Source organism: Ursus arctos, unplaced genomic scaffold (assembly GCF_023065955.2).
Source record: "Ursus arctos isolate Adak ecotype North America unplaced genomic scaffold, UrsArc2.0 scaffold_14, whole genome shotgun sequence".
Classification (NCBI taxonomy): Eukaryota; Metazoa; Chordata; class Mammalia; order Carnivora; family Ursidae; genus Ursus; species Ursus arctos.
Window position 1 is genome coordinate 1,969,640 of NW_026622808.1, and position 24,590 is coordinate 1,994,229.

Genomic DNA, 24,590 nt, shown 5'->3' on the forward strand with positions numbered 1-24,590 from the left:
CAGCTAGAATCCTTACCGCCGGTTCGGGTGGGCCGGCGGGAGCCTTGGTGCACTGGGAGCCCTCAGGCAAGCTGACGCGCAGGTCAGGACAGTCGGGGTGGAGGTGAAAGGCGTCTTTGCAGGTGTGGGTGTGCAGTGGTCTCAGCGGGACACTAGCAGCTGTCGGGGTGGGATGCAGGGATCTGCTCGGGGAGGGTGCGGTGGGGGGCGGTGGGGGGCAGACCCTCAGCCAGGACTGATATCCAGCAGGTTTGCACCATTTCCTGCCCTGCCGGTTATTGGCATCCTGCAGAATTTCCCTCCCTGCCCTGAACGTCCTCCCTGAGAGTCCTCCCCGAAACCCCCCTCTACTAGGGCTCCATCCTCCCCTGCATCCTCACAGTCCTCCCAGGGAAGCTTTAAGCCTGGGTAGGGGACCAGGAGAGTGCCCAGTGCCGGCCACTGGGGCTGGGAGCTGACTCAGGCAGAGCAGGGTGTCCGTGCTCAGCTTCCCCCCCTGCATCGATCGGCTGGCCAGAGCCAGGCTGTTCCCTGGGGCTCAGGGACCCTGGGGATTACTGCTTCTGCAGGTGCCCAGGGCTCCCTGGCTGCCTGCCTCGCCTGGTCCAGCGCCCCCTGCTGCCCTCAACCGTCCCAGGCCTCTGCTCCCATCTTGTGGAATCCACGTCAAACACTTGGGCCCAGCAGAGCTCCCAAGGGGGGTGGGGGGTGGGGGGGAGGAAGGGTTGGGACCGGGTGGCCAGAGGGACAGGCTGCACAGCACTGCTGAGAGATGGTGGCCTTGCCAGCAGGGCCAGGGCCAGGCCACCAGAGCCAGAGCCCTCCCACCCTCCTGGGGACATGCTCTAGAAGTGTCTGGGCCCAGGGTCACCCTGAAGTGGGACCGAGGCCAGCTTAGAAAGCAGCAGGTGGTGAGTCTGGGGGCATCCCTCCTGGAGCCCCTCTCCACCACCCTCCCAGGCCCCCGCACCCATCTACCAAAGCAGCTGGTGCCCGTGAGCACCCCCTCTCGGGAGATGAGGGCCCCTGCCCTGGTACCAGATGTCCAGGAAGATGCTTGCCTGCCAAGGCCACGAGGCCGGGCCCTTCCTGCTGCTGTAGGCCTCAGCCAGCCTGGGTCCCGCACCTCAGGAGAACGAGCCTCACAGCTCCGCTCTGGGGCCCCCGGACTCGGGTAGCCTTCCTCTCTTTCCTATCTGGCACCCCGCCTTTCCATCCAGGCCCCCGCTAAGGTCTGCAGCCCCGGCTCCTACCTCTCACCCCTCCAGCTTGAAGTCAGACTGCCTGCCGTGTAATCCTGGGCGACTTGGAACAAGTTGCTTAACCTTTCAGAGCCTGTTTCCTGGTGACACCCAGGGGTTCGTTCTCAGGATTAGATGTGATGATGTAAGACTGAAGCTCGATGCATTTTTAACTCTTCTTATTAAAAGCAGCTCTTGGAATACTCATGCCTTTTCCTGCTCTTCCCTCTGTCCAGCATACCATCTCCTCCCTGCCCACCCAGAGAACTCCTATTCACCCCTCAAAGCCCACCTCCGTGAAGTCTTCTCTGGACTCCTCTCCCAGCTCCTCACCATCTTCCTCCCGGGAAGATTTTATCACCTTCCTGCCCAGAAGCTGGTTTTCGGTAGGGTATCCAGCTCTGCTTGCTTTTCTCTCAAGACAGGGAACTCACTCGTGACTAAGGCAGCTGGGTCTCATTTAGGTGCCCCACGCCGTCCATCTGGTCACACGCTCAGGATCCTCAGAGGTCAGGTCCCATCTACATGGAGCTCCTCCCTGCAGGCTAGACGCCCCCCCCCCCACTACCTGTCACCATGTCTGTCCCACACCCAAGTTCCTGTTACTCGAACCCAAGTCTGGGTTACCAGTTTTAAGAGAATGTGGACTCCCAGCCCTCAAGGGATGGGTGGCCCCGCTCGCTCCCTCGCCCCCATCCCAGCCCCCTTCCCGCAGCCCCTCACCAGAGAGCAACTGAACGAGCACAGGCAACATTTATGCAGCCGGCCCTGGGTCTCTGTCCCCGCGGGGTCTGGCCTCCTCCCTTTCACCCCAGGACGTTGAACCTCTCCGGCACCCCCTCCCCACCACCCACACAAGGCGCACGTTGGTGGGCAAAAGGGAACTGGTGTGGGGAAGAGGAAGCTTCTATGGCCCGGCTGGCAGGGGGCAGGTGTCCCTCTTACAGACCCAGGCCCATCCGGGTGACTCAGGCGACGGAGAGGGTAGCCGGCCAGAATCCACAGCAGTGGTGACACTCCCACCCTCCCTCTCCTGACACCCCACGGAGCTCCGGGGCGCCCGCATCGAGGGTCCCCCGCAGCAATGCCACAGGAGCAGTGCTCCAGGGCAATTGAGGTCCAGAGAAGTGACTGACTTGGCGAGATCGCTGTGTTGGAGGCCAAGTTGGATTCAAACCACTGTCTGTGCGACTCCAAGTCTCCATATCCTTCCTCTCGTAGCCCTTATCGCTCCCCCTTCCTGGCTCAAGCTCTCAGCTCTTCAGTGGAGGGGCTGGACAGATGGGGAGATGCAAAGGCAGGCCCTCCTGCGGCTGCCCCGCCATCCCCTGCCCCCTAGCCTCGCAGTACTGCACCCCTGCACACACACCGCCTTCTTACAAAACCCATGTATTTATGTTTCGTTCAGGTGGAATTCACGTAAACAAAAATAACCATTTATTTTAAAGATTTTATTTACTTGAGAGAGACAGGGCATATGTGCACACACACGCGAAATGCAAGGGGGAGGGGGGAGGAGCAGAGGGAGAGGGACAAGCAGGGCTCAATGCCACGACTCTGAGGTCATGACCTGAGCCAAAGTCAAGAGTCTGGACCTCAAGGTGTCCCCTCCTTCAGCCTGCCTTTTTCCTGTGCCCCGCCCCATGTTGGTGCAGGGGCTTTCTCTGGACCCCTCAGCCCCTCAGCACAGCCCCACCATGAAGAAGCTGTGGTCCGACTTGTCTGGACCACACTGAGAACTCCATGAGCGCCCATGGAGGGAGGGCACATTAGAGCCCTTGTCAAATGACTGCATGAGCGAGTGAACGACTGGAGGTCTTTGGGGGACACTTTAGAGGGCGGGGCTGGAGGCTTAAGGACCAGGGCTGAGCCCTCAGATTCCAGCCAGAGAGAGGGTGTAGATTCAAGTTGGGGGGGCAGGGAGAAGACTCAGGGACCCCAGCCTCCAGCAGCATGACAGAATAATCAGGTCTGGGTCTCGGGCAGAGCCCAACCTAGAGAGTAGGGCCCTCGGTTCCCATCTTCAGCCTGTCTCCCATTTTTAGTGTGACCCTGGGTAAGTCATTGCCCTACTCTGGACCTGTGTCTGCATTAGTAAGAGAAGGGCAATGCCTGGACTATCGCATTCTCCTGTTGAGATGTTTAAAAGGCTGGGGGAATCCCTGGTGTCTCTAAACCTGGCTCAGGAACAGGGCATGCTCTCTTAACCCCTTGAAGTTCAAGGGAGTGTCTGGAGTGGCTTCTTCCAGGAGTTAACTAGTAGAGGGAGCTGTAGAGAAGTGAGTCAGTCAACACTGGGTTCTAATCCAGACTCTGCCCCGCAGTAGCTGTGTGAGCTTGGGCTGAGTGCTTCGGGTCCCTGAATCCCGGCTTTCCAGGTACCTAGCAGGACGTGGTAAATGGGAACAAGGGTCTCCACAGCGAGGGTGATGATGTGATTGGAGTCCATGTTGCTTGTAGACAAAGTTGACTTGCTGGCCAAATTCTGGAAAACACTGTAAGTCTTTAAAAACCCATTCATCTCTAATCCAGGGGTCTACGCAATGGCAGCCAAAGCTGGGCAGTGACCCGAAGCGTGCCAGGAGTTCACGCAGTGGGCACGTAGCATGCCAGTTAGGCTGCACGGAACAGAAAACTCAGCTGGGGCTTAAAGACATCGAGGTCTTATGTCTCGAATATCCAGACAGTCCCGAACAGACTGCATGGGCTCGGCTCTGCCATCAGGGACCCAGGTTCCTTCTATCTGCCCACTGCACCTTCTTCGTATGTCATTTTTGTTCTCGTAACCACCAGACGGCCGATTCAGCTCCTGGGATAGTGCCGTGTTCTGGGCAGAAGAAGGAGGGAAAGACAAGGGGATTCTTGACACGTAGGATGGGACACCCTCTACAAACCGCTGATTGGATGAGGGCTTTCATACACAGCCCGTTAGCCAGAACCACATCACGGGGCACGTCTAGCTGCAAGGGAGTCTGGGAACTTGAGCATTTCTCTGTCCAGGCTCCCCAGGACAGGACAGCAAGGGACAAGGCAGTCAGAATGAAGGTTGAGTTAGCCAATTCCTCACTTCCATGAAGAACCGTTCCTGCTTCTGTGTATCTTAACAAGCACATCTCCACTTCCAATTTCTGTTTTCCTCCTCTGTTCAAAGGCGTGGCTGCCACAAGTTACTTTCTCTGCTTTAAGAAAACACAACAGTTCAGGCGTGGAAATAAGCAAGGGAATAAGGGAAGCTGCTTCGCCTCCGGCAATTGTTGAGGATGGGGGTGGTGTTTAGAAGACCGAATAACCCTTGCAGCGGGGTGCCGACCCATGCCAGCAGATGCCCAGTTGATCAAAACTATGCCCAAACCAGCCTGCCTGGATCAGACTGCTTTGTGCCTGCAGGATACCAGGCTTGGCTACAGGCGTTTGGATTCACAGTTGCCTGAAATCCTGCTGCTTTAAAGACGGCTGGAGGGCTGCCTGGGTGGCTCAGTCGGTTAAGTGTCTTCCTTCGGCTCAGGTCCTGTTCCTGGGGTCCTGGGGTCCTGGGATCAAGCCCCGCATTGGGCTCCCTGATCAGCGGGGAGTCCGCTTCTCCCTCTGCCTCTGCCCCTCCCCCCTCACTCATGCTGTCTCTCTGTCTCTCAAATAAATAGATAAATCTTAAAAAAAAAAAAAAAAAAAAGACAGCCGGAAAACTTTGTCATGTCCGGTGAATTTTCAGGTGACACTATGTGGGTCAAAAAAAGCCTGTTGGTGGCTGGTGACGTTTACTGTGTCGTCTTCGAGTGCACTAGCTTGTGGGAGGGGCGGCAGGTGCCTGTTGCCCTTTGTGGGCCTGGACACCACTCCCCACGCCTTCCCTGTTCCCCCACCCCGCCCCGGAGCTCCAGCCGGGAGGGAGCCGGGTGGGGAAGGGAAGAGAAGGGAGAGAAGAGCCAGGAGACGGTGGGAGAGGCTCCCTGGCAAGAGAAAGTGCTGAGAACGAAGAGAATCTAGGATGACATCACTTTTAAATGGACCAGAGTCACCAAGGCTGGGAAAAGGGACAAAAGAAGGATGATTTTTTTTTTTTTAAGGTGTCCCAGATGACAAAGCCACGTAAGTGTCTCCATGCTGTGCTGGAGAGGAATTCTAAGCAGAGACTTCCTCTATTTCATGAGAATTTGTGATTTTAAAAAATGCTGTTAGGGGCGCCTGGCTGGCTGAGTCAGTGAAGCGTCTGCTCAGGTCATGATCCCAGGGTCCTGGGATCGAGTCCCTCATCAGGCTCCCTGCTCAGCAGGGAGTCTGCTTCCCCTCTGCACTCCCCCCTGCTCATGCTCAATCTCTCTCTTTCATATAAATAAATAAAATATTTAAAAATTGCTGTTAAAGAATAAATCCAACAAAATGTAATTTGATATTGTTTGTGGCTCTTCTTGACAGATTGTTGAAATTAAACGCACTGAAAGGGGGAAAAAACAAAAAACAAAAAAAACCTGTTTTGATAACATGTAAAATCACACTGTAACCTGTAAAAAAAAAAAAACAAAAAAAAAACAGGAGTTATGTTTTTACATTCTATGAGGCCGATAAGTACTTCTGACAGTTCTAGGATGTTCCTTCCTCATAGCCACAAGATGTTTTCCCCTCTGAGAAATGGCAGGGTGAATGGGGTTCCCAGTGCCATGTTTTAGGGGCTGTAGATATTGCCAAGGACTTTCCCATCCGTTCAGCTGCCTGGCCCCCCACTGTAGTCCTGGCGGTTGAAGTTAGTAGCTCCCTCTCGGGGGGACAAAGCCACGACGCTCAGAGATGGACAGGGCCTCACCAGACTGCACAGCGAGGTGGGAGGGGGCTGGGCTAGAATCCGGCTCCGCCTCCGGCTGGCTCCTTGGGGGGCGTGGCCTCGGTGGGGGCGGGGCAATGAACCCCTACCACCCCAGGCTCGCGGGCTGTTGGAATTGCCCCCACTGAGCATAAAAACTGAACAGCAAGGTCATGAGAGCCTAGTTATGTCTCGTTCAGTAGGTATTTACTGAGCAGCTCCTGTGTGCCAGGCACTGAGCTGGGTGCTTGGGATGATATTGAAAACAAGACAGACGCACCCCTTGCCCTCATTGATTGACTTTCTGGGGGGGAGGGTAGACAACTCAACAGGTGTTCACAACGGTGTGAGACAGGGATAAGTGCTAGGAGGGAAAAATAAAGTGGGTAAAGGGCTGGGGGTGAGCACTTCCAGACAAAGCACAGTAGGTGCAAAGGCCCTGGGGTGGAATACACTGGAGGAACAGAAAGGCAGGCTGGAGCCTGCTTACGCTGACTTGCAGTGACTCACTAGAGACAATTATGCGCAACTCTGCCTTCAGGGATGTGATGTCGGTAGCGTGAAATCAGCCACAGAGGGAGTATTAACACCATGGAAATCGGCAAATGCTAAAATCAGGGCTTTTGATTTAAAAAAAAAAAATTTTTTTAAGTAGGCTCCACACCCGACGTGGAGTCCGATGTGAGGCTTGAACTCAAACCCTGAAATCAAGACTTGAACTGAGATCAGAAGTCGGACGCCTGACTGACTGAGACACCCAGGTGCCCCAGGGCTTTTGATGTTTTATATTTTATTTTCGTTTTATTTTTTCCAAGAACCGCCTCACCAGCATAGCACTGGGGGTAGGAGATGGGTTTAGAGAGCTCACCAGGGCCTCAGAAGGGGTGCAGGGTTTTGACCTGAGGAAGGATGTGAAGTGGCCTGGGTTTTACCAGAGTCTCCAGCCAGCATGTGGGGAAGAGACCATGGGTGTGTGTGTGTGTGTGTTGAGGGGCCGGGGGGGGGGGGTGCTGGGAGGCCAGGGAGGAGGCAGATGTGGCCATCCAGGTAGGGCTGGAAGATTTAGGAAAGGAAAGTATTGGATGTATGCAGCATTTCGGACACCCATAACCAAGCAGCAAATCTTTGCTTACCTGAAAGTCCAAGGTAACTGGTGTCCCATGTCTTAGCTGCAGCCCTACCTAGGGGTGCCAGGCAAGAGAAGGCTGTCCACAGCTGCTTCTGGAAGGCTCACTGCCCAGTCCCTGGGAGAGAGCCTCGCCTGTGGCCATTCCCCCCTCCTGGATCCCCACCAAGCTCCCTGTGACCCAGCCCGCACTACAACCAACCCCGGACCAGCACACATCCTCCAGCCGTTTCCTCCAGCTTTCCCCAGCAGATCTGACAGAGGACACTGGGCAGGGAGCAGATCCCAGATGGGTGACCGGGGTGATCTGACAGGAAACAAGATGAGCTGTCATCCACACCCTGGACTCGGCCTCAGGCCTCAGGGAAGCGAGTCCCTCCACCTCCCCTCCCTTCTTCAAGAGGGGGGCGTGCAGGCCGGTGATGGACTTGTCCTCTGGGAGGACGAAGCTCCTGCGGGGATATGAGCTGATCTATGTTTTCCGAAAGATCTCTCCAGCTGCTGTGCAGGGACTAGGGTACAGGAGCAGGAGAGGAAGCTGAGAGGACAATGGGAGGCAAGGCTGGTGGAACTAGGCTGTGAGCAGGAAAGGTGGTGCTTCTCCTACTCCAGCTCCCCGACTCACTCGGCTCCAGCTCCAGCTCCCTCCCTGTTTCTCCACCACACCAGGGATACCCCTGCCACAGGGCCTTTGCACTTGCCGTTCCCTCTGCCCAGACTGCTTTTCCATCAAATCTCCACAGGGCGCATTTCCTCTCCTCCTTCAAATCCTTGCTCCCACATCACCGTCTCTGTCCGGGCTTCCCTGACACTCTATTCAAAATTATACCCCCCTCTCCGCCCCCATCAGTCCTTCCTACCTCTGTCCCCTGCTTCATTTTTCTGCGTGGTGCTTATGACCTTTGAAGACACTGTATAATTGAGTCGATTTACGCTGCTGCTCTCTTCCAACCAAAATCGGAGCTCCTCAAGGGCAGAGATTCCTGTCTGTCTCACGGCCCGAATCCGCAACCCGGGAATGATGTCTGGCACGTAAAGAGGCTCCGTATCAAGCAGTCAGTGACCGGAGTACGGATCTGGGCCTGTTGGAGGTGGTAGATCGGGGGCGGGGGGGGGGGTTACGGGTGACTTGCAGGTGCCTTCCCTGGATAGAGGTGCCATGTGCTGAGATGAGGAGCCTTGGGATGGGGAGCTGGTGAGCGTGGGGTGCGTCACAGGAATTGGGGGGCTTGTGGGGTGTCCGTGGGGAGATGTGGGGAGCACTGGCTGTTGGAGCTCGGGGAGAGGGCTAGACTGGAGCAGGGTTGAAAGTGGTCAGTGCAGAGATCTCAGGGAGGAACAGAGTGAGGAGGGGACACGGGCCCAGGCTGAGGCCTGAGATACCAACATTCTGGGGAAGGACAGAAGACCAGGGGAGGGGAAATCAGGAGAGGCAAGTTGCCACGAGGTGGGTATTCCTGATGACATTCATCCTGGGATCCGTGGCAGACCTGGGATCTTTCCGAGGACGGAGCAGATACAATTCTCCATCCCACACCCAGGGCAATCACAGGCAGCCCTCAGGAATGTTCTGGGCTGGGCAAGGTCAGCCTCAGTGTGTTTGCCCAGGCACTGGGTTCCCCAGGGACCACAAAGGATGGCGGCCCCAACACGGGGACTCCAGACACTGTGACAGCTGTGACGCTATCCCCCCCCCCCGACCCTAGCATCCCCACCCAGGCCTGGGCAGGCCAAGTGCTGGAAGCCGGGATGAAGAGGGGTGCCCAGAAACCACAAATGGTCTCAAGCGGGAGTGGTCTGGCCATGAGATCAGCCCACCCACCCAGGCCTTTGGAAGCCAGGAATGGGAACTTGCTGGCAGGCTTCCTGCCCTCCCCTCCACCCAAACCACGGTGAGCTCACAGGCCAGTCTGGGGGAGTCCCTCTCCTCTGGGGGTGCGGGCATGCAAATACCCCCGGCCACACTGAGGTCTAGCTCTGTCCCATCCTGTGTCCCGGAGCTGGGCCCCTGACAGCAGCCCCCTTGTCCCCCCTTCCTGGTCCCCCAAGTCTGGGAGTTGACAAGCCTGCCCCGCATGGCAAGCCTTTGCCTCTCTGGATTAAGCATGGGTCGCCCCAGGCTCCCGAATGCAAGGCACTTCCAGGCAGAAATCGTCCCTTCCGGCGGGGGGGAAAACAAAACAAGACGAAATCAGAGAGGGAGACAAACCACAAGAGACTCTTAATCTTAGGAAACACACTGAGGGTTGCTGGAGGGGAGGGGTGGAGGGATGGGGTAACTGGGGGATGGGCATTAAGGAGGGCACTTGATGTAATGAGCACTGGGTGTTGTATGCACCTGATGATTCACTAAACTCTACCTCTGAAACTAATAATACATTATATGTTAATTAATCGAACTCAAATTTAAAAAAGAAAAAGAAATCATCCCTTCTGATTTTCCCCATGACCTATGGGGTGGAGGCAGCTTGTCCTGGCCACTGGGTGCTGAGGCAAAAATAGACCAAGTACAAGCACTGGCGGAAGGAAGGGGTGTGTGTGTGTGTGTGTGCGTGTGTGTGTGTGTGTGTGTGTGTGCAAGCCCCCATGCGTGTCCCACAGCTTGCATATCCATGCGGACGTATCCCTGCGTGTGTATTGCTCCTGTGTGGATGCATGTGTCCCCGTGCCTCCGTGCGTGTGTGTACGTAGCAGTGTCTCTGTGTTTTGTGAGTCCCTCCGTGTGTGGGTACGAGCACGTCTGTGTTTCTGTGAAGCTAAGTGGATTGGGGGCACATGTGGGCACTGGGGGCTGACTGCTAGTGCACACGCGTGTCACGGTGTGACTGTGCTTGGCCTGGGCTTGGCAATGCTGGGTGGCGATCGGAGGGGCAGGCCGGAGCTGCCACCCGGCACGTGCTCACACCCAACCCTGCTTGTCGCCGGGGAGACACTAGGCTCCGGGCTGTGTGTGGCCTTGGCACCTGCTACCTTTTGGAAAGAGCACGGGAGTCCCGAAGACTGGGAGAGATGAGGAGGGTGCTCGCACTGGGGAGACTATGGGCCCCGAGTTGGGGGATCTCGGCCCCCGCCCAGGCTGCCAGCCTTCAGGGGCTCCAGAAGAGCCTCATCTTGGTCTTGGGGACTAAGACACCTCCCACCTGCCCTTGTGACCAGTAGATCTGGCTTTTCCCCGTTTACCTATGAGCTACCTACTCAGTATCCGCTCTCCACTTCTTTCTTTCCAACAAACCCCGATTTGTGGGGCAGCAACGTGCCTCTGGACGCACTGGATTTCTGAGCCTCCCTTGCCGCGGGGGATGGCCTATGACACGGTTCTAAGATGTAAGTGCACGTCTGCTGGGGGCTACCAGGAAGGCATTTGTTCTCGTGATGATGGGGGACGGATATAGCACCATGTCCTTCTCCCTCCTTTATTCTGTCTGGAACATGAATGTGATGGCTGGATTGCAGCAGCTGCCTTGCAGTCATGAGTTAAGGGAGGGAAAATGTCATGAGGATGATGGCAAAGTAAATACAGCCTTAGTCCCTGACAAGGTAAGCCAGGGTCAACAACGTACTTTGGATTTCAGGGTGCCTGGGTGGCTCAGTCGATTGAGCGTCTGACCCGGTTTCCACTCAGGTCGTGATCTCATGGTCATGGGATTGAGCCCGCATCAGCTTCCATGTTCAGCGGGTAATCGGCTTGAAGATTCTCTCCCTCTGTCCCTCCCCCAACTTGTGTGAGTGCGTGCGTGTGTGTGTGTGTGTGTGTGTGTGTGTGCGTGCTCACGTGCTCTCTCTCTTTCAAATAAATAAATAAATCTTTAAAAAAAGAATGCAAAGTATTTGGGATTTCTCATGATGAAAGAAAAATACATCTTCCTGTGTTAAGCCAGGGCTGGTCGTTTTCTGTTACTTGCAGCCTGGTGCAATCTTAATTGATCATTCCAGGTTGAGGGCTGGGAGGATGGGCCACCCTGTCTTCCCCACCCCCACCCCCACCCCCAGCTGTGGGGTCCTCTCTCCCTGATCAGAGTCCTTCCCAGCTCCAGCCGCTGCTGCCATTAACACCAGCACCCATGTTCAGATCAGGATTGGAATCAGTTATAATTTAGACCAGCTCCCCATTTTCAGTCTTGGAGAGACTCCTTCCTGAGTGATGGGAGACTAGATTGCTACCCTCATGACAAAGAAGGGGAGACCAAGCTTCAGAAGGGGCTGAGGCTTGCCTCAGGGGATTACAACTCAGTCCTTACCTCTGGTAAGTTCCATGGGCTCATAGAGGGAGTTCTTTTTTTCTTTTCTTTTCTTTTTTCTTTTCTTTTCTTTTCCTTTCTTTCTTCTTCTTTTTTTTAAAGATTTTATTTATTTGTGAGAGAGAGAGAGCACAAGCAAGGGAAGGGAGAAGCAGGCTCCCTGCTGAGCAAGGAGCTGATGTGAGACCCCATCCCAGGACCCTGGGATCATGACCTGAGCTGAAGGCAGACGCTTAACCCACTGAGCCACCCAGGTGCCCCACAGAGGGAGTTCCCGCTCCCAGCTCCCGTCGCCCACCTATCTCGCAGGTGCCTGATACACCACCTTTGAGAACCGGCGGCGTCCTTTGCACGTTCATCCATTAAACTGGCCCCCTTCTTGGGAGGGAGCATCGTGCCTGTGATATCCACAGGCCACCCTGTCCCACCGGTGGCACCAGGCGCAGGAGGGCTCGCTGAGGAAAGCAGGAAAGGAGAAAGTGGAGGGGATCCCGCCGACTGTTCATTGCTTCCCCTCCAAAGAGTGGGGCCCCACAAGCAGCTTCTGTTGGCCCCCGTCAACATGGGTGTGAGCTGTGGTCTGGCCACACGGGCTTTCCCCGCTGCATGCCCCAGCCGCTCGCTGGGTGGCTGAACTGGATTACTCACAGCCGCCTGCGTTAGTCAGTGAGGTGTGTCTGTCTGTGCAGAACGGAAACTGGGTACAGGGTGTCCGGGATGCAGAGGCAGTCCCCCCCCCCCCATGCTTTGTGGCCTTGGGTCACTTTCTCTCCCCGGCTGAGCCCATGTTCTCAGTGATAAATTGTGACAGTGCCTCTGCCTGGAAGGGGAAGGTGAAGACAGAAATGTTCACACATCGAAGATGCGGCTTAAAAGAGCCCGGGCTTAGGGGGAGTGCGTGGGAGCAGGGACGGCTGGTCTAACACTTCAGAAGACGCCAGGAGCTTTCCTGGCTGTCATTTCTCAAATCCATGAAACAACCCAACCAGGGAGGTCTGAGCATCCCCACTTTACAGATGAGGACATTGAGGTCGGGGCTGTCCAGTCCTGGCTCCCTCCACGGCCTCTGGGTCCTGCAGAGTTCAGGCCCCGTCTCTCCTCCATTCTCCTGGCCCCTTTGGCTGGCCGACTCATGCTTGTCCTTTAGGTCCCAACTGAGATGTCCATTTGTCCATCCTTGACTTCCCCAGCTGGGCAAGAGGTCTCTCCGAGCTCCCCGGTATCTGACCATCCCCACCTTGTCACTTCTCACGGGGGACAGTGGCTGTGTGGGTAAGACGCTGTCTCCCCTGTGAGTGGGCTGGGACCGTATGTATCCTCATGGTGTTGACCCCAGGACACAGCTCAGACAATAAAGAATACCATGGCCGTGATGTGGCAGAGAGGGGTTCAGACCCAGGGGTTTCTGGTCCCAAAGGACATCTTTTCACTGTGGGATTGGAGGGGAGGCGGTAACACAGGATAGCAGTTTCTTCGGATGGAGACCACCCCTTGCTCCTCTAACTTCAACTACCCTTCTCTGGCGGCAGAGGGGTGTGGATGGGCAGGTCGTATCTACCCTTTCGACTGGCCCAGCGCCCAGCCCATCTTCCTAAAAGCACAGGTTTACTTTGGGAAAATGGCTCTCTGCTGCTCACAGTCTGAGGCGTTTGGCTGGGGCTGGAGTCCCCTCCCCCTTCCAGAGGAGGACAGGGGACAATGGTCTAGCCACCAGCACACAGCCACAACGCAGAGATATTGCGGGTTCTGCTCCAGACCGCTGCAGTAGAGCGAACATCACGACAAAGGGAGTCAAACGGGGGCGCCTGGATGGCTCAGTCATGACCTCGGGGTCTTGGGATCGAGTCCCGCATGGGGCTCCCTGCTCAGTGGGGAAGTCTGCTTGTCCCTCTTCTGCTGCTGCTCCCCCTGCTTGTGCTCGCTCTCTCTCAAATAAATAAATAAAATCTTTTTTTTTTAAAAGGAATCAAATGAGTTTTGGGGTTTCCCAGTGCACATAAAGCTTATGTTCACATCATAATCTCTTAAGTGTGCAATAGCATTATGTCCTCAAAAGGTACAGAACTTAAGAAAAAAATACTTTATTGCTGAAAACTGCTCACCATCCTTTGAGCTTTCAGCGAGCCCTAATCTTTTTGTTGGGGGAGGGTCTTGCCTCAGTGCTGATGGCTGTAGACGGACCAGGGTGGTCGGGGTGCTAAAGGCTGGGGCGGCCGTGACAATTTCTTAAAATAAGACAGCAATGCAGTTTGCTGCATTGTTTGACTCTTCCTTTCCTTCTTTTTTTTTTTTTAATATTTATTTATTTATTTATTTATTTATTTATTTGACAGAGATAGAGACAGCCAGTGAGAGAGGGAACACAAGCAGGGGGAGTGGGAGAGGGAGAAGCAGGCTTCCAGTGGTGGAGCCCGATGTGGGGCTCGATCCCATAACGCTGGGATCACGCTTTGAGTTGAAGGCAGACGCTTAACGACTGAGCCACGCAGGCGCCCCTGACTCTTCCTTTCATGAATGATTCTTTCTGTAGCACGAGATGCTGTGTGATAGCAAGATAGCCACAGAACTTCTTTCAACATTGGAGTCAATCCTCTCAAACCCCGCCACCAACATCTTATCAACTAAGCTCACGGAATATTCTAAATCCTTTGTTGTCATTTCAGCAGTCTTCACCAGGAGTACATTCTGTCTCAAGAAACCATTTCTTTGGGGCGCCTGGGTGGCACAGCGGTTAAGCGTCTGCCTTCGGCTCAGGGCGTGATCCCGGCGTTCCGGGATCGAGCCCCACATCAGGTTCCTCCGCTATGAGCCTGCTTCTTCCTCTCCCACTCCCCCTGCTTGTGTCCCCTCTCTCGCTGGCTGTCTCTCTCTCTGTCAAATAAATAAATAAAATCTTTAAAAAAAAAAAAAGAAACCATTTCTTTGCTTATCCCTAGGAAGCAATTCCTCATCCATTCACGTTTTATCATGAGATGGCAGCCATTCAGGCTCCATTTCTAGTTCTTGTTATCTTGCTGTTTTCGCCATATCTACCGGTACCTCCCCCACTGGAATCGCGATCCTCCAATTTGTAAAAAAGCGCATTATCCGTGAGGCGCAATAAAGCGAGGGATGCCTGTACTCCCTCCCCGGGCTTTGCCTGCTCAATGAGAGGCCACCCAAACCTTGCCTGGGACTACTGACTACCCCCATCGTCACAGTGGGGGGCCCCTGGAGGTTGTTGGAACAGTTACACTTGGTCTTGCCTTTTTTTTGAGACACACGTCCTCTCGGCCTCTTTTATTTTCCTGTTTTTAAAATATGCAGGAAACCATGGTGCAAGCGAAATGATGAATGTCATCTGACAGTTGGACCATGCTGGGGTGGGCGTTAGGGAATGGTGGGGACTGTGGTAAACTGGAGAGCCCATGCCCTTCCAGTGGTGGGGGTACTGCTCCGCTCCAACCCATTATTGCTATGTGTCCGTGCAGGTCTGAGGCTGACAGATCTTCTGGTTTTCTGGAAGAAACCAGAAATTGGGATTTTTATGAGGTATCTCCCTATTTTTAACATAGGCAATAATTCCAAGCTTTCAAAAAGCTCTTGTGAGTCATCCCCCCCTACTGCTGCTAAGTCTAAATTGGTACAATCTCTAAGGACCGAGTTTTGAGATTAATGATAAAATTGTAAGTGCGATATCCTGGAATGTGGTGCTTGGACTTCTGGATAGTCAACCAGCAGATACACTTGCAATGTGCACAATGAGGTGTTCAAGGTAATTTATTTCAGGATTGTTTGCGATGGCAAAAAGTCTGAATGCATCTAAATATCCCCCGATAAGAGATTATATTGGTAAAGGGACACTATGTAGTCATAAGATATAACACAGCAAAAGCCCAAGTGACAAAAGACCAAAATAGGTAAATTGGAATTCGTCACCATTCCAAAACTTTCAAATTTTAAAAACTTCTGTGCTTCAAATGATACCATCAAGAAAGTGAAAGGAGAACCCGCAGAATGAGAATATCTGTAAATTATATGTCTGATAAGGGACTTAGATCCAGAATATATAAAGAACCCTAGTAACTCAGCAATAAAAAGGGAAATAACACAGTTAAAACCAAAGGATTTGAAGACATTTCTCCCCAAAAAGACTGATGGCCAATAAGCACATGAAAAGCGGCTCAACATCATTTGTCATGAGGGAAATGCAAATCAAAACCATGATGATACGCCATTTCATGCCCCCTAGTTTGGCTCTAAAAAAATAAGGGGGGTGCACCCAGGTGGCTTAGTCGGTTAAGCGTCTGCCTTTGGCTCAGGTCATGATCTCCGGGTCCTGGGATTGGGCCTGTGTCAGGCTTCCTGCTTGGTGGGGGGGGTCTGCTTCTCCCTCTGTCCCTCCCACTGCTCCTGTGTTTCCTCTCTAAGTAAATAAATAGAATCTTTAAAAAAAAAAAAAAAAGGAAAGTAACAAGTGTTGGTGACGGTGAGGACATGGAGAAATTGAAACCCTCAAATATGGCTGGTCAGACCGTTTAATTAATGCAGCCGCTGGGGAAAAGTTTGGCAGTTACCCCCAAAAATTAAACTTAAAAGTTTACCGTATTTGGGGTGCCTGGGTGGCACAGTCATTAAGTGTCTGCCTTCAGCTCAGGGCGTGATCCCAGCATTCTGGGATCGAGCCCCACATTAGGCTTCTCTGCTTGGAGCCTGCTTCTTCCTCTCCCACTCCCCCTGCTGTGTTCCCTCTCTCGCTGGCTGTCTCTCTCTGTCAAATAAATAAATAAAATCTTAAAAAAAAAAAAAGTTTACCGTATGACCCAGCAAGGTCGCCCTAAGGTTTAGATCCAAGAGAAATGAAAACATGTCCTCACAAAAACTTGTGCATGACTGTTCATACCATCATCATCGATAATCGCCAAAACGCGGAAATAACCCAAATGTCCACCCACTGATGAATGAACCAAATGTGGTCTATCCATACAATGGAATGGTTTTGGTCTTAGAAAGCAATGAAGTTCTGATGCATGCAAAAGGATGAAACTTGGAGACGTGCTAAGTGAAAGAAATCAGGCAGAAAAGGTCATATACTGTAGGATTCCATTTGTAAGGGATGTCCAGAATGGGCAAATCCAGAGACAGAAAGTAGATTAGCGGTTGCCAGGGGCTGGGGAGGGGAAATGAGGAGTGACTACTAATGGGGCTCTTCTTGGGGTGAAGAAAATGTTCCAAAATTAGGCTGTGCTTGCACAACTCTTGTGGACATACTAAAAACCACTAAATTGTACACTTTGAAGTTTTGCATGAATTTTATCTCAAACAAGGTTTTATAAAAGAAAAAGAGTGAGGGTCCTCTCTGGTTATTGAGACTTACCGATCTTCAGGGAAAATGTACATAATTTGTTGCCTTGTAATATTTTAAGGAGGCTTTGGACAAGAATGTGTATTTATATTTGCTTGTGTTCACTTTGTAGAGACAAAGCAACCCCCTGGAGTTAGGACCAAGATTTTTCACTTAAACCTTCTTATAATGAGTTTTGAGCCAAATGAAACGATTTTCTAAGATTTTATTTATTTGACAGAGTGACCGAGCACAAGAGGGAGGGGAGGGGCAAAGAGAGAGGGAGAAACAGACTCCCTGCCGAGCAGGGAGCCCGATGCGGGGTCAGATCCCAGGACCCTGGGATCATGACCTGAGCTCAAGGCAGCTGCTTAACTGACCGAGCCACCCAGGCGTCCCAGAAATGACTTTTTCCTAAAGAAATGGTCAGTTGTATCAGCTGCAGCAGAGCTCAGTAATGGCAAGGACTGAAGAATGTCCGTTGGATTTGACTACAGTTAGATAACTGATGACTTTTCCAAGACAGAGTCAGGGCCGAGTGGGGGTAGAGGCAAAGCCCCTCAGTGTGGATTGAAAAGTAGATCAGAATCAGTTTTTGTCAGAGAATGTTGAATAGCCTGTAACTTGTATAACCAGCCTAGCTGAACTATTTATAGAGAATTAAAGTAAACATAGTTTAAGAGTCTCTTGGGAGATTTTGTTTTATTCCTGGATCAGACAGGACCATCAGGCAGCTGCCTACTCCGTCCCCCGAAAAGATGGGTTTGTGTCTTGCTTTTGCAGGCTGTCTACTTACATTGAGGGTCACCGCGGGCCTTATACTGCTTGTATTTCAGAGTTAGGGAAGACTGTCTAACTGTATCCCATTAAGGAAGGCCATCAGAGAAATACTTTCAGACCTCAGTGACAGAAAAAGTTCATTTTCCCCAAGTATGGTTTATTGATTAATATTCAATGCAAATCATATAACACATAATTTGGCTTTTTGCTCGCTGTGAGAAAAAATCAGAAACAAATTTATAGTTCAGCCTTAACTGAGGAGACCCATGTGATCTTTATACATCTAAATACTAGATAGCTGTTTTTCCAGAGGCTGACCTAATACTTACAAATATGTTTTTCCCTGGGTGTTTAAAAACGCGGTATCTACTTTTCCATTTTAATGTATGATCCCAACAAACCTCTGAAAATATGGGAAAGGATTACCAAATACAAACTGTCACCATTAGAAAAGAGAAGGAACTTCTGAGCAGCTGATAATTTATCTGAATTCAGCACAACGTATTAAATTTGTGAAAACTGAACTATACACTTAGGTCTTTCTGCGTGTGAAAAGTAAACAAAAACACAACAGTGTGGAATAGAAACAAAATTTTTGTTTAAAACAAAACTTCTAAAAAGTGTGTAGGCTTGCTAAAATTCATTTCTGGTCTGGAAATAAGGAATAGACCCCTCGATCTGGCGCTCAGAGTCTAAGTATTGGGTTCCATCCACCGGTCATTAATCAGGGCAAAGACCTGCAAAGCCTGCGTTCCTCTCCTTCTCGGTCTCCACACCTTTGCTTACTCGTGTCCCCAGCTCCAAAGCCCTTCCTTCTCTTCTCACTTGGTGGAAACAGCCACTTTTGGAGTGCCAACTGCAAAACGCTCTTCCTTACAGCACGACCTCGAGCTCCCTGCTGAACACCTCCTCCCCCCCCCCCACCCCGGTTCCTACTGCCCCCCTCCCCCCGGTGTCACCGCGGCCTCCTCAGCGCTGGGCTTTTGAGGGATGGTGCTCGATAAATATTTGTTATTCCAATGAACCACCGGGCCCTGGAGTGGGGCAGAGCACCTGGATTCCAGGGTGGGCTCTGCCCTCTCTGGGATCGGCTGACCCGCCGGCTCCACGGAGGTGTAGAGGCCGGACGCCCCGCCCGCTATCCCCCTCGGGTCTCCGCGAGCCCACTGCGCGGGAACACTGGGACAGAGCCACCAAGCGGTGGGAACACGCCAGACACCTGGAAAACCCCAGCAGAGGCCCAGGGACGCCGGAAGCTGTGCGGCAGAGCAGCCACCGGAAGTCAGTGGAGGCTTCAGGCCGGACGCTCTAGAATCCCGGAGGCCCAGCGTCTCTGTGGTTGGGACGCATCGGATCAGTCTACTTGGGGTGGCGCATTACCAGAGCCGGGCTCCCGGGAACCGATCGGGAAAATGAGGGGGTGGTGCATAATTCCTCGGGCGATGGGGATTGACAGGGGACCAGCGGCCTAAAGGAGGGGCATTTCGTGAGCCGGCCGACAAGGTAACAGATCCACGCACCCAAGCCCCTCGGAACTCCCGGGACCGGCAGCAGTCAAACCCTTGGATGGCGGTGCGCAAGCACGCACGGGGGCGTTGCCTTCCATTCGCGCGGCGCCTGAGGCTGCTAGCGCGCATGCGTCAGAAGACTGCGCCGGGCCGAGAGCCTGCGAAGCGCCGAGCGCCCTTTGGGCGGCTCCCGCGGGCAAGCTGGACAGCGGCGCGCGCGCGCGCGGGCGGGCGCGGGCGAAGGCGTGGCTTCCTCTGCAGGTGGTATCGGATTGGACGCAGGAAGTCGAAGGGGTGGGAACCTCCGCAGAGACCGCCCAGCGATTGGCCAGAGGCTAGAGGGAGCGTGGTCTTGGGAGGCGGGGCGGGGGAACCGGCGGGGCAGAGCGCGACGCTGAGGTGGTGGCGGCGGCCTTGAACAAGTGAGCGAGCGACTCTTGGAGTACCCCTCCACTGGGGACGGGAGCCCGGGGAGGCGGGGAGCGCCGGCGACTTCCGAAGGCCCGGAGGAGGCGTCGGAGTGAAGCGCCATTCGGTGAGTGTTGACCGAGAAAAGCTAAGTGCCCCGCCCCTCCCTTTCTTCCTGGACTGCGCCTGGCGGCGCCTCCCCCACCTCCCACCCTGCGTTCCACCCCGGACCTGAGCTCTGGGTTCCAAGTCCGGGTGTGGGACGACTACTACGTGCCAGACGATCTCTTTCGCTCCCTACCCGGCCCCCATCGGCTTAGGGAACTTGGAAATTCCCTGGTCCTGTTCCCCAGCCTTACAGAGGGGAAACTGAGGCCAGGCGGGGGAGGCGGGCCCCTCCTCACCAGCGTCTCCACACAGACGCCATGGCCGAACCCCTGAAGGAGGAAGAAGGCGAGGACGGCTCTGCGGAGCCCCCCGGGCCGGTGAAGGCGGAACCCACCAACACCGCTGCCTGTGTAGCGGCCAAGAACCTGGCCCTGCTCAAAGCCCGCTCCTTCGATGTGACCTTTGACGTGGGGGACGAGTACGAGATCATCGAGACCATAGGCAACGGGGCCTATGGGGTGGTGTCCTCTGCGCGCCGCCGTCTCACCGGTGAGCTTCCCTATTGTGCACCGCTTACAGATGTGGAAGCCGGCCCCAGAGACTGAGAAACCTGCCCCATCTCAAGCAGCCAGGAAGGAAACCTGGGATCTAAATTCTGGTTCAAGTCAACAGTGCTGGTTAGGTGCCTTCTGGGTGCCAGGTTCTGTGTCGGGCACAGTTCTCTGAAACTCCATTTCTTTAGAAAAATGACAGTCCCAGTTAGACCAGGGTGGAGATCCTGTTTTTGGTTTCTAAAAGAGAAATGTGTTCTGAAGCCAGAGACTGGTGCAAGGAATTGGTGGTGGGATGGGCGAGGTGTGAGATGGAGAGAGAGAGTGTAGGGAGGTAGAATGAGCACAGACGTTAGAGTCGAGACTCTACCACTAATTAGCTGTGCAGCCCCCAGCAAGTCGCTGAGCCAGGGTTTCGTCATCTCCAACTTTGAACCCTTAGTATCTGCCTCAGGATAGATGTGAAGGGAAAATCTGATCCGTCCATAAAGTGCTTAGTACAGAGCTTGGCACGTAGTAGGCTCTTGCTATATGGTGGTTGTTATTTAGTATATGGTAACTGGATTCTAGAAGAGAGGTGTCGAAAGGGGCTTTTGCCAATCTGCAGCTGTTCTGAGGTACCTCATGGTATCTGCCTTTTTCCTGCTCCCCAGGCCAGCAGGTGGCCATTAAGAAGATCCCTAATGCTTTTGACGTGGTCACCAATGCCAAACGGACCCTCAGGGAGCTGAAGATTCTCAAACACTTCAAGCACGACAACATCATCGCCATCAAGGACATCTTGAGGCCCACCGTGCCCTATGGCGAGTTCAAATCTGTGTAAGGAGCAGGGATGGGAGGGGAAGGCAGAGGTAGGACCTGAAGTTTCCAAAGGGCAGCTGAACCTAATGTAAGGCAGGCTGGGAAAATTCTTGTGATTCCAGGACCATTGTCCCTTAGGGCTTTGCCCGGGACAATTGTGGTTGCTGGAGAAGAGGCAGATGTTACGGTTTTATAGAATCTTAGTATGTAGGATGGCCAGTGTAGGACATTCATACAATAACCGCACTCTTCTACTCTCCGCACATATCCCCGGTCAGTCGTAGAACACTTTCTTAAAAAAATGGGCAAGCCTTCACAGTTTTCCCCAGTCTTTCAGGCAGCCATACCAAACAATAGCGATGGCCCCAAAATTAAATCTATCGGCCAGTCCTGTTGTAGTTCAACCCCATCTTTTCTTTGATGGGGAAACTAGATCTAAAGAGGAAAGTGATTTCACTTCACTTAAGTTCATGGAAATGGAGAAAATCTAGAATCTTCATACCATGCCATTGGCCTCTGCGGAATGCAAGCTGAGGCCATTACCTCTCGAGCTGGGAGGGTGTAGTGAGCCTGGGGCTGGCACGTGGGCGAGGTAACCATGCCTGGCTTGTCCCCTGTAGCTATGTGGTCCTGGACCTGATGGAGAGCGACCTGCACCAGATCATCCACTCCTCCCAGCCCCTCACTCTGGAGCACGTGCGCTACTTCCTATACCAGCTGCTTCGGGGCCTCAAGTACATGCACTCGGCTCAGGTCATCCACCGCGACCTCAAGCCCTCCAACCTGTTGGTGAATGAGAACTGTGAGCTCAAGATTGGTGACTTTGGCATGGCCCGTGGCCTATGCACCTCGCCCGCTGAGCATCAGTACTTCATGACCGAGTACGTGGCCACACGCTGGTACCGTGCTCCTGAGCTCATGCTCTCGCTGCACGAGTACACGCAGGCCATCGACCTGTGGTCTGTGGGCTGCATCTTCGGTGAGATGCTGGCGCGGCGCCAGCTCTTCCCAGGCAAAAATTACGTACACCAGCTGCAGCTGATCATGATGGTGCTGGGTACCCCATCGCCAGCCGTGATCCAGGCTGTGGGGGCTGAGAGGGTGCGGGCCTACATCCAGAGCCTGCCACCACGTGAGCCTGTGCCTTGGGAGACTGTGTACCCAGGCGCCGACCGCCAGGCCCTGTCACTGCTGGGGCGCATGTTGCGTTTCGAGCCCAGCGCCCGCATTTCCGCAGCTGCTGCCCTTCGCCACCCCTTCTTGGCCAAGTACCATGACCCTGACGACGAGCCTGACTGTGCCCCACCTTTTGATTTTGCCTTTGACCGCGAAGCCCTCACTCGGGAGCGCATCAAAGAGGCCATAGTGGCTGAGATCGAGGACTTCCATGCACGACGAGAGGGCATCCGCCAGCAGATCCGCTTCCAGCCTTCCCTGCAGCCCGTGGCCAGTGAGCCCAGCTGCCCTGATGTTGAGATGCCTAGTCCCTGGGCTCCCAGTGGGGACTGTGCCATGGAGTCGCCTCCACCGGCACCACCGCCATGTGCCGGTCCCGCACCCGACACCATTGACCTGACCCTGCAGCCACCCCTGCCAGCCAGTGAACCAGCCCCTCCAAAGAAGGAGGGTGCCATCTCAGACAACACCAAGGCGGCCCTCAAAGCTGCCCTGCTCAAGTCCTTGCGGAGCCGGCTCAGAGGTGCCTTGCGGAGGCAGCGACTGGCCGGGGAGTGGGGTTGCAGGGGGGCACTCCCAGCTTGGACAGGCCACAAACTCTTACCTTCTCCTTGCCAACTTCTCTGCAGATGGCCCCAGCGCTCCCCTGGAAGCTCCTGAGCCTCGGAAGCCGGTCACTGCCCAGGAGCGCCAGCGGGAGCGGGAGGAGAAGCGGCGGAGGCGGCAGGAGCGAGCCAAGGAGCGGGAGAAGCGGCGGCAGGAGCGGGAGCGCAAGGAGCGGGGGACCGGGACCTCTGGGGGCCCATCCACCGATCCACTGGCCGGGCTGGTGCTCAGTGACAACGATCGCAGCCTGCTGGAGCGCTGGACTCGCATGGCCCGGCCCCCAGCCCCCATGCCAGCCCCAGCGCCAGCCCCAGCCCATGCCCCCGTCCCAACGCCCAGCCCAGCCCAGCCCAGCAGTTCTCCTGCTGGCCCCCCACCACAACCTGTAGGCTCCACCCCTGTTCCTGCACCGCAGCCCGCCTGCCCACCCCCTGGCCCTGCTCCCCACCCTGCCAGCCCTTCTGGGCCCGTCCTTGGCCCTGCTCCACTCCAGACTGCCACCTCTAGCCTCCTGGCCCCCCAGCCGCTTGTGCCACCCCCTGGGCTGCCCGGCCCCAGTGCCGTAGGTGTTCTGCCTTACTTCCCATCTGGCCCACCCCCTCCAGACCCTGGAGGGGCCCCTCAACTCTCCACCTCCGAATCACCCGACGTGAACCTGGTGACTCAGCAGCTGTCCAAGTCACAGGTGAGAGGCTGTAGAGACACCTGGGTCTGGGCCCTGGGAAAATGGGTTTGTGAAGTCCTTGCTATTTGGCAGGGATGGGGACAGGAGAGGCTGTGGTGTGTCTCTATTCTGTGACAACTGAGTGGCAGGTGGGGCTTTACCTCTGAACTTGTCCTCTTGCTCTTAAAAGGAGCACAATGACAATGAACAGGTTGTTGTGAGACAAATAAGAGGCTTCCTAGGAAGTTCCTGGCCTGGAGACGGGCCCTCGACCAGCACCCAGTGATTGTCCAGGCTGGTGCTGTCACCCGCGGCTGTCCAGAGTCACTGGCATCGTCGGGACAGACTTGCAGACTTCTGTCCGCTCTTGGTAGTGTCTGGCTTGTAACCTGCCATCGTCTGTTGCAGGTGGAGGACCCCTTGCCCCCCGTCTTTTCGGGCACTCCAAAGGGCAGTGGGGCTGGCTATGGTGTTGGTTTTGACCTGGAGGAGTTCCTAAACCAGTCTTTTGATATGGGCGTGGCTGACGGGCCACAGGATGGGTAAGACGGCTGGACCAAGCTTCTGGAATGGGGCTGTGGGTAGGGTTTCCTGGTGCAGGAGGAGCTTGCCTGTGGGATGGGCAAGGAGCCAGCCTAGGCTAACGGTACCTCTCCCCTCCACTCTCCCTGCTTTCCTTCTCCCTGCAGCCAGGCGGACTCAGCCTCACTCTCGGCTTCCCTGCTTGCTGACTGGCTGGAGGGCCACGGCATGAACCCTGCCGACATTGAGTCCCTGCAGCGTGAGATCCAGATGGACTCCCCAATGCTGCTGGCTGACCTGCCGGACCTCCAGGAGCCCTGAGGCCCACAGCCTGTGCCTTGCTGCCAGGGGCGGACCCAGCTACGAGACTCACGGGAACATTTCTAAGGGTTGGAGCCCCGGGCCCAGCAGTGGAAGCTCGGCTTCGATTATTTGCAAGTTCATCTCAGACACACTCTTGCAGCCTTAAGCAGCCACCTGAGCCACCACCAAGCCATGGCAGGATCAGGAAACCTCTACTCCCTGAGCGATCCTTTTCAGTATTGTATTTTTATTATTATTATTATTATTATTATTGTAATTATTATATTAATATTATGGCGCAGTCTTTTTACCATCAAAACGAGGCCTGTGAAATATGAGGTTCCGTTTAGTGCCTAACTCTAGGTGTCTCTTTGGAGTTGAGGGCAGGGTGTTGTCAGGGGAGCAGGGAGGAGCTGGGTCATCACATCTGGGGGCCAAGC

General features: G+C 54.4%; 1 protein-coding gene across 1 annotated transcript; it reads left to right on the top strand.

The window, feature by feature from the left end:
* Positions 1-18,852: 18,852 nt before the first annotated feature.
* Positions 18,853-24,506, top strand: MAPK7 (mitogen-activated protein kinase 7). The gene is made up of 7 exons (XM_026521114.4): positions 18,853-19,546; positions 19,840-20,076; positions 20,732-20,897; positions 21,500-22,578; positions 22,685-23,346; positions 23,734-23,867; positions 24,015-24,506. Exons 2-7 carry the CDS (start codon positions 19,845-19,847, stop codon positions 24,166-24,168), a joined length of 2,427 nt encoding a protein of 808 aa, XP_026376899.1. The 5' UTR covers positions 18,853-19,546; positions 19,840-19,844; the 3' UTR covers positions 24,169-24,506.
* Positions 24,507-24,590: the final 84 nt, after the last annotated feature.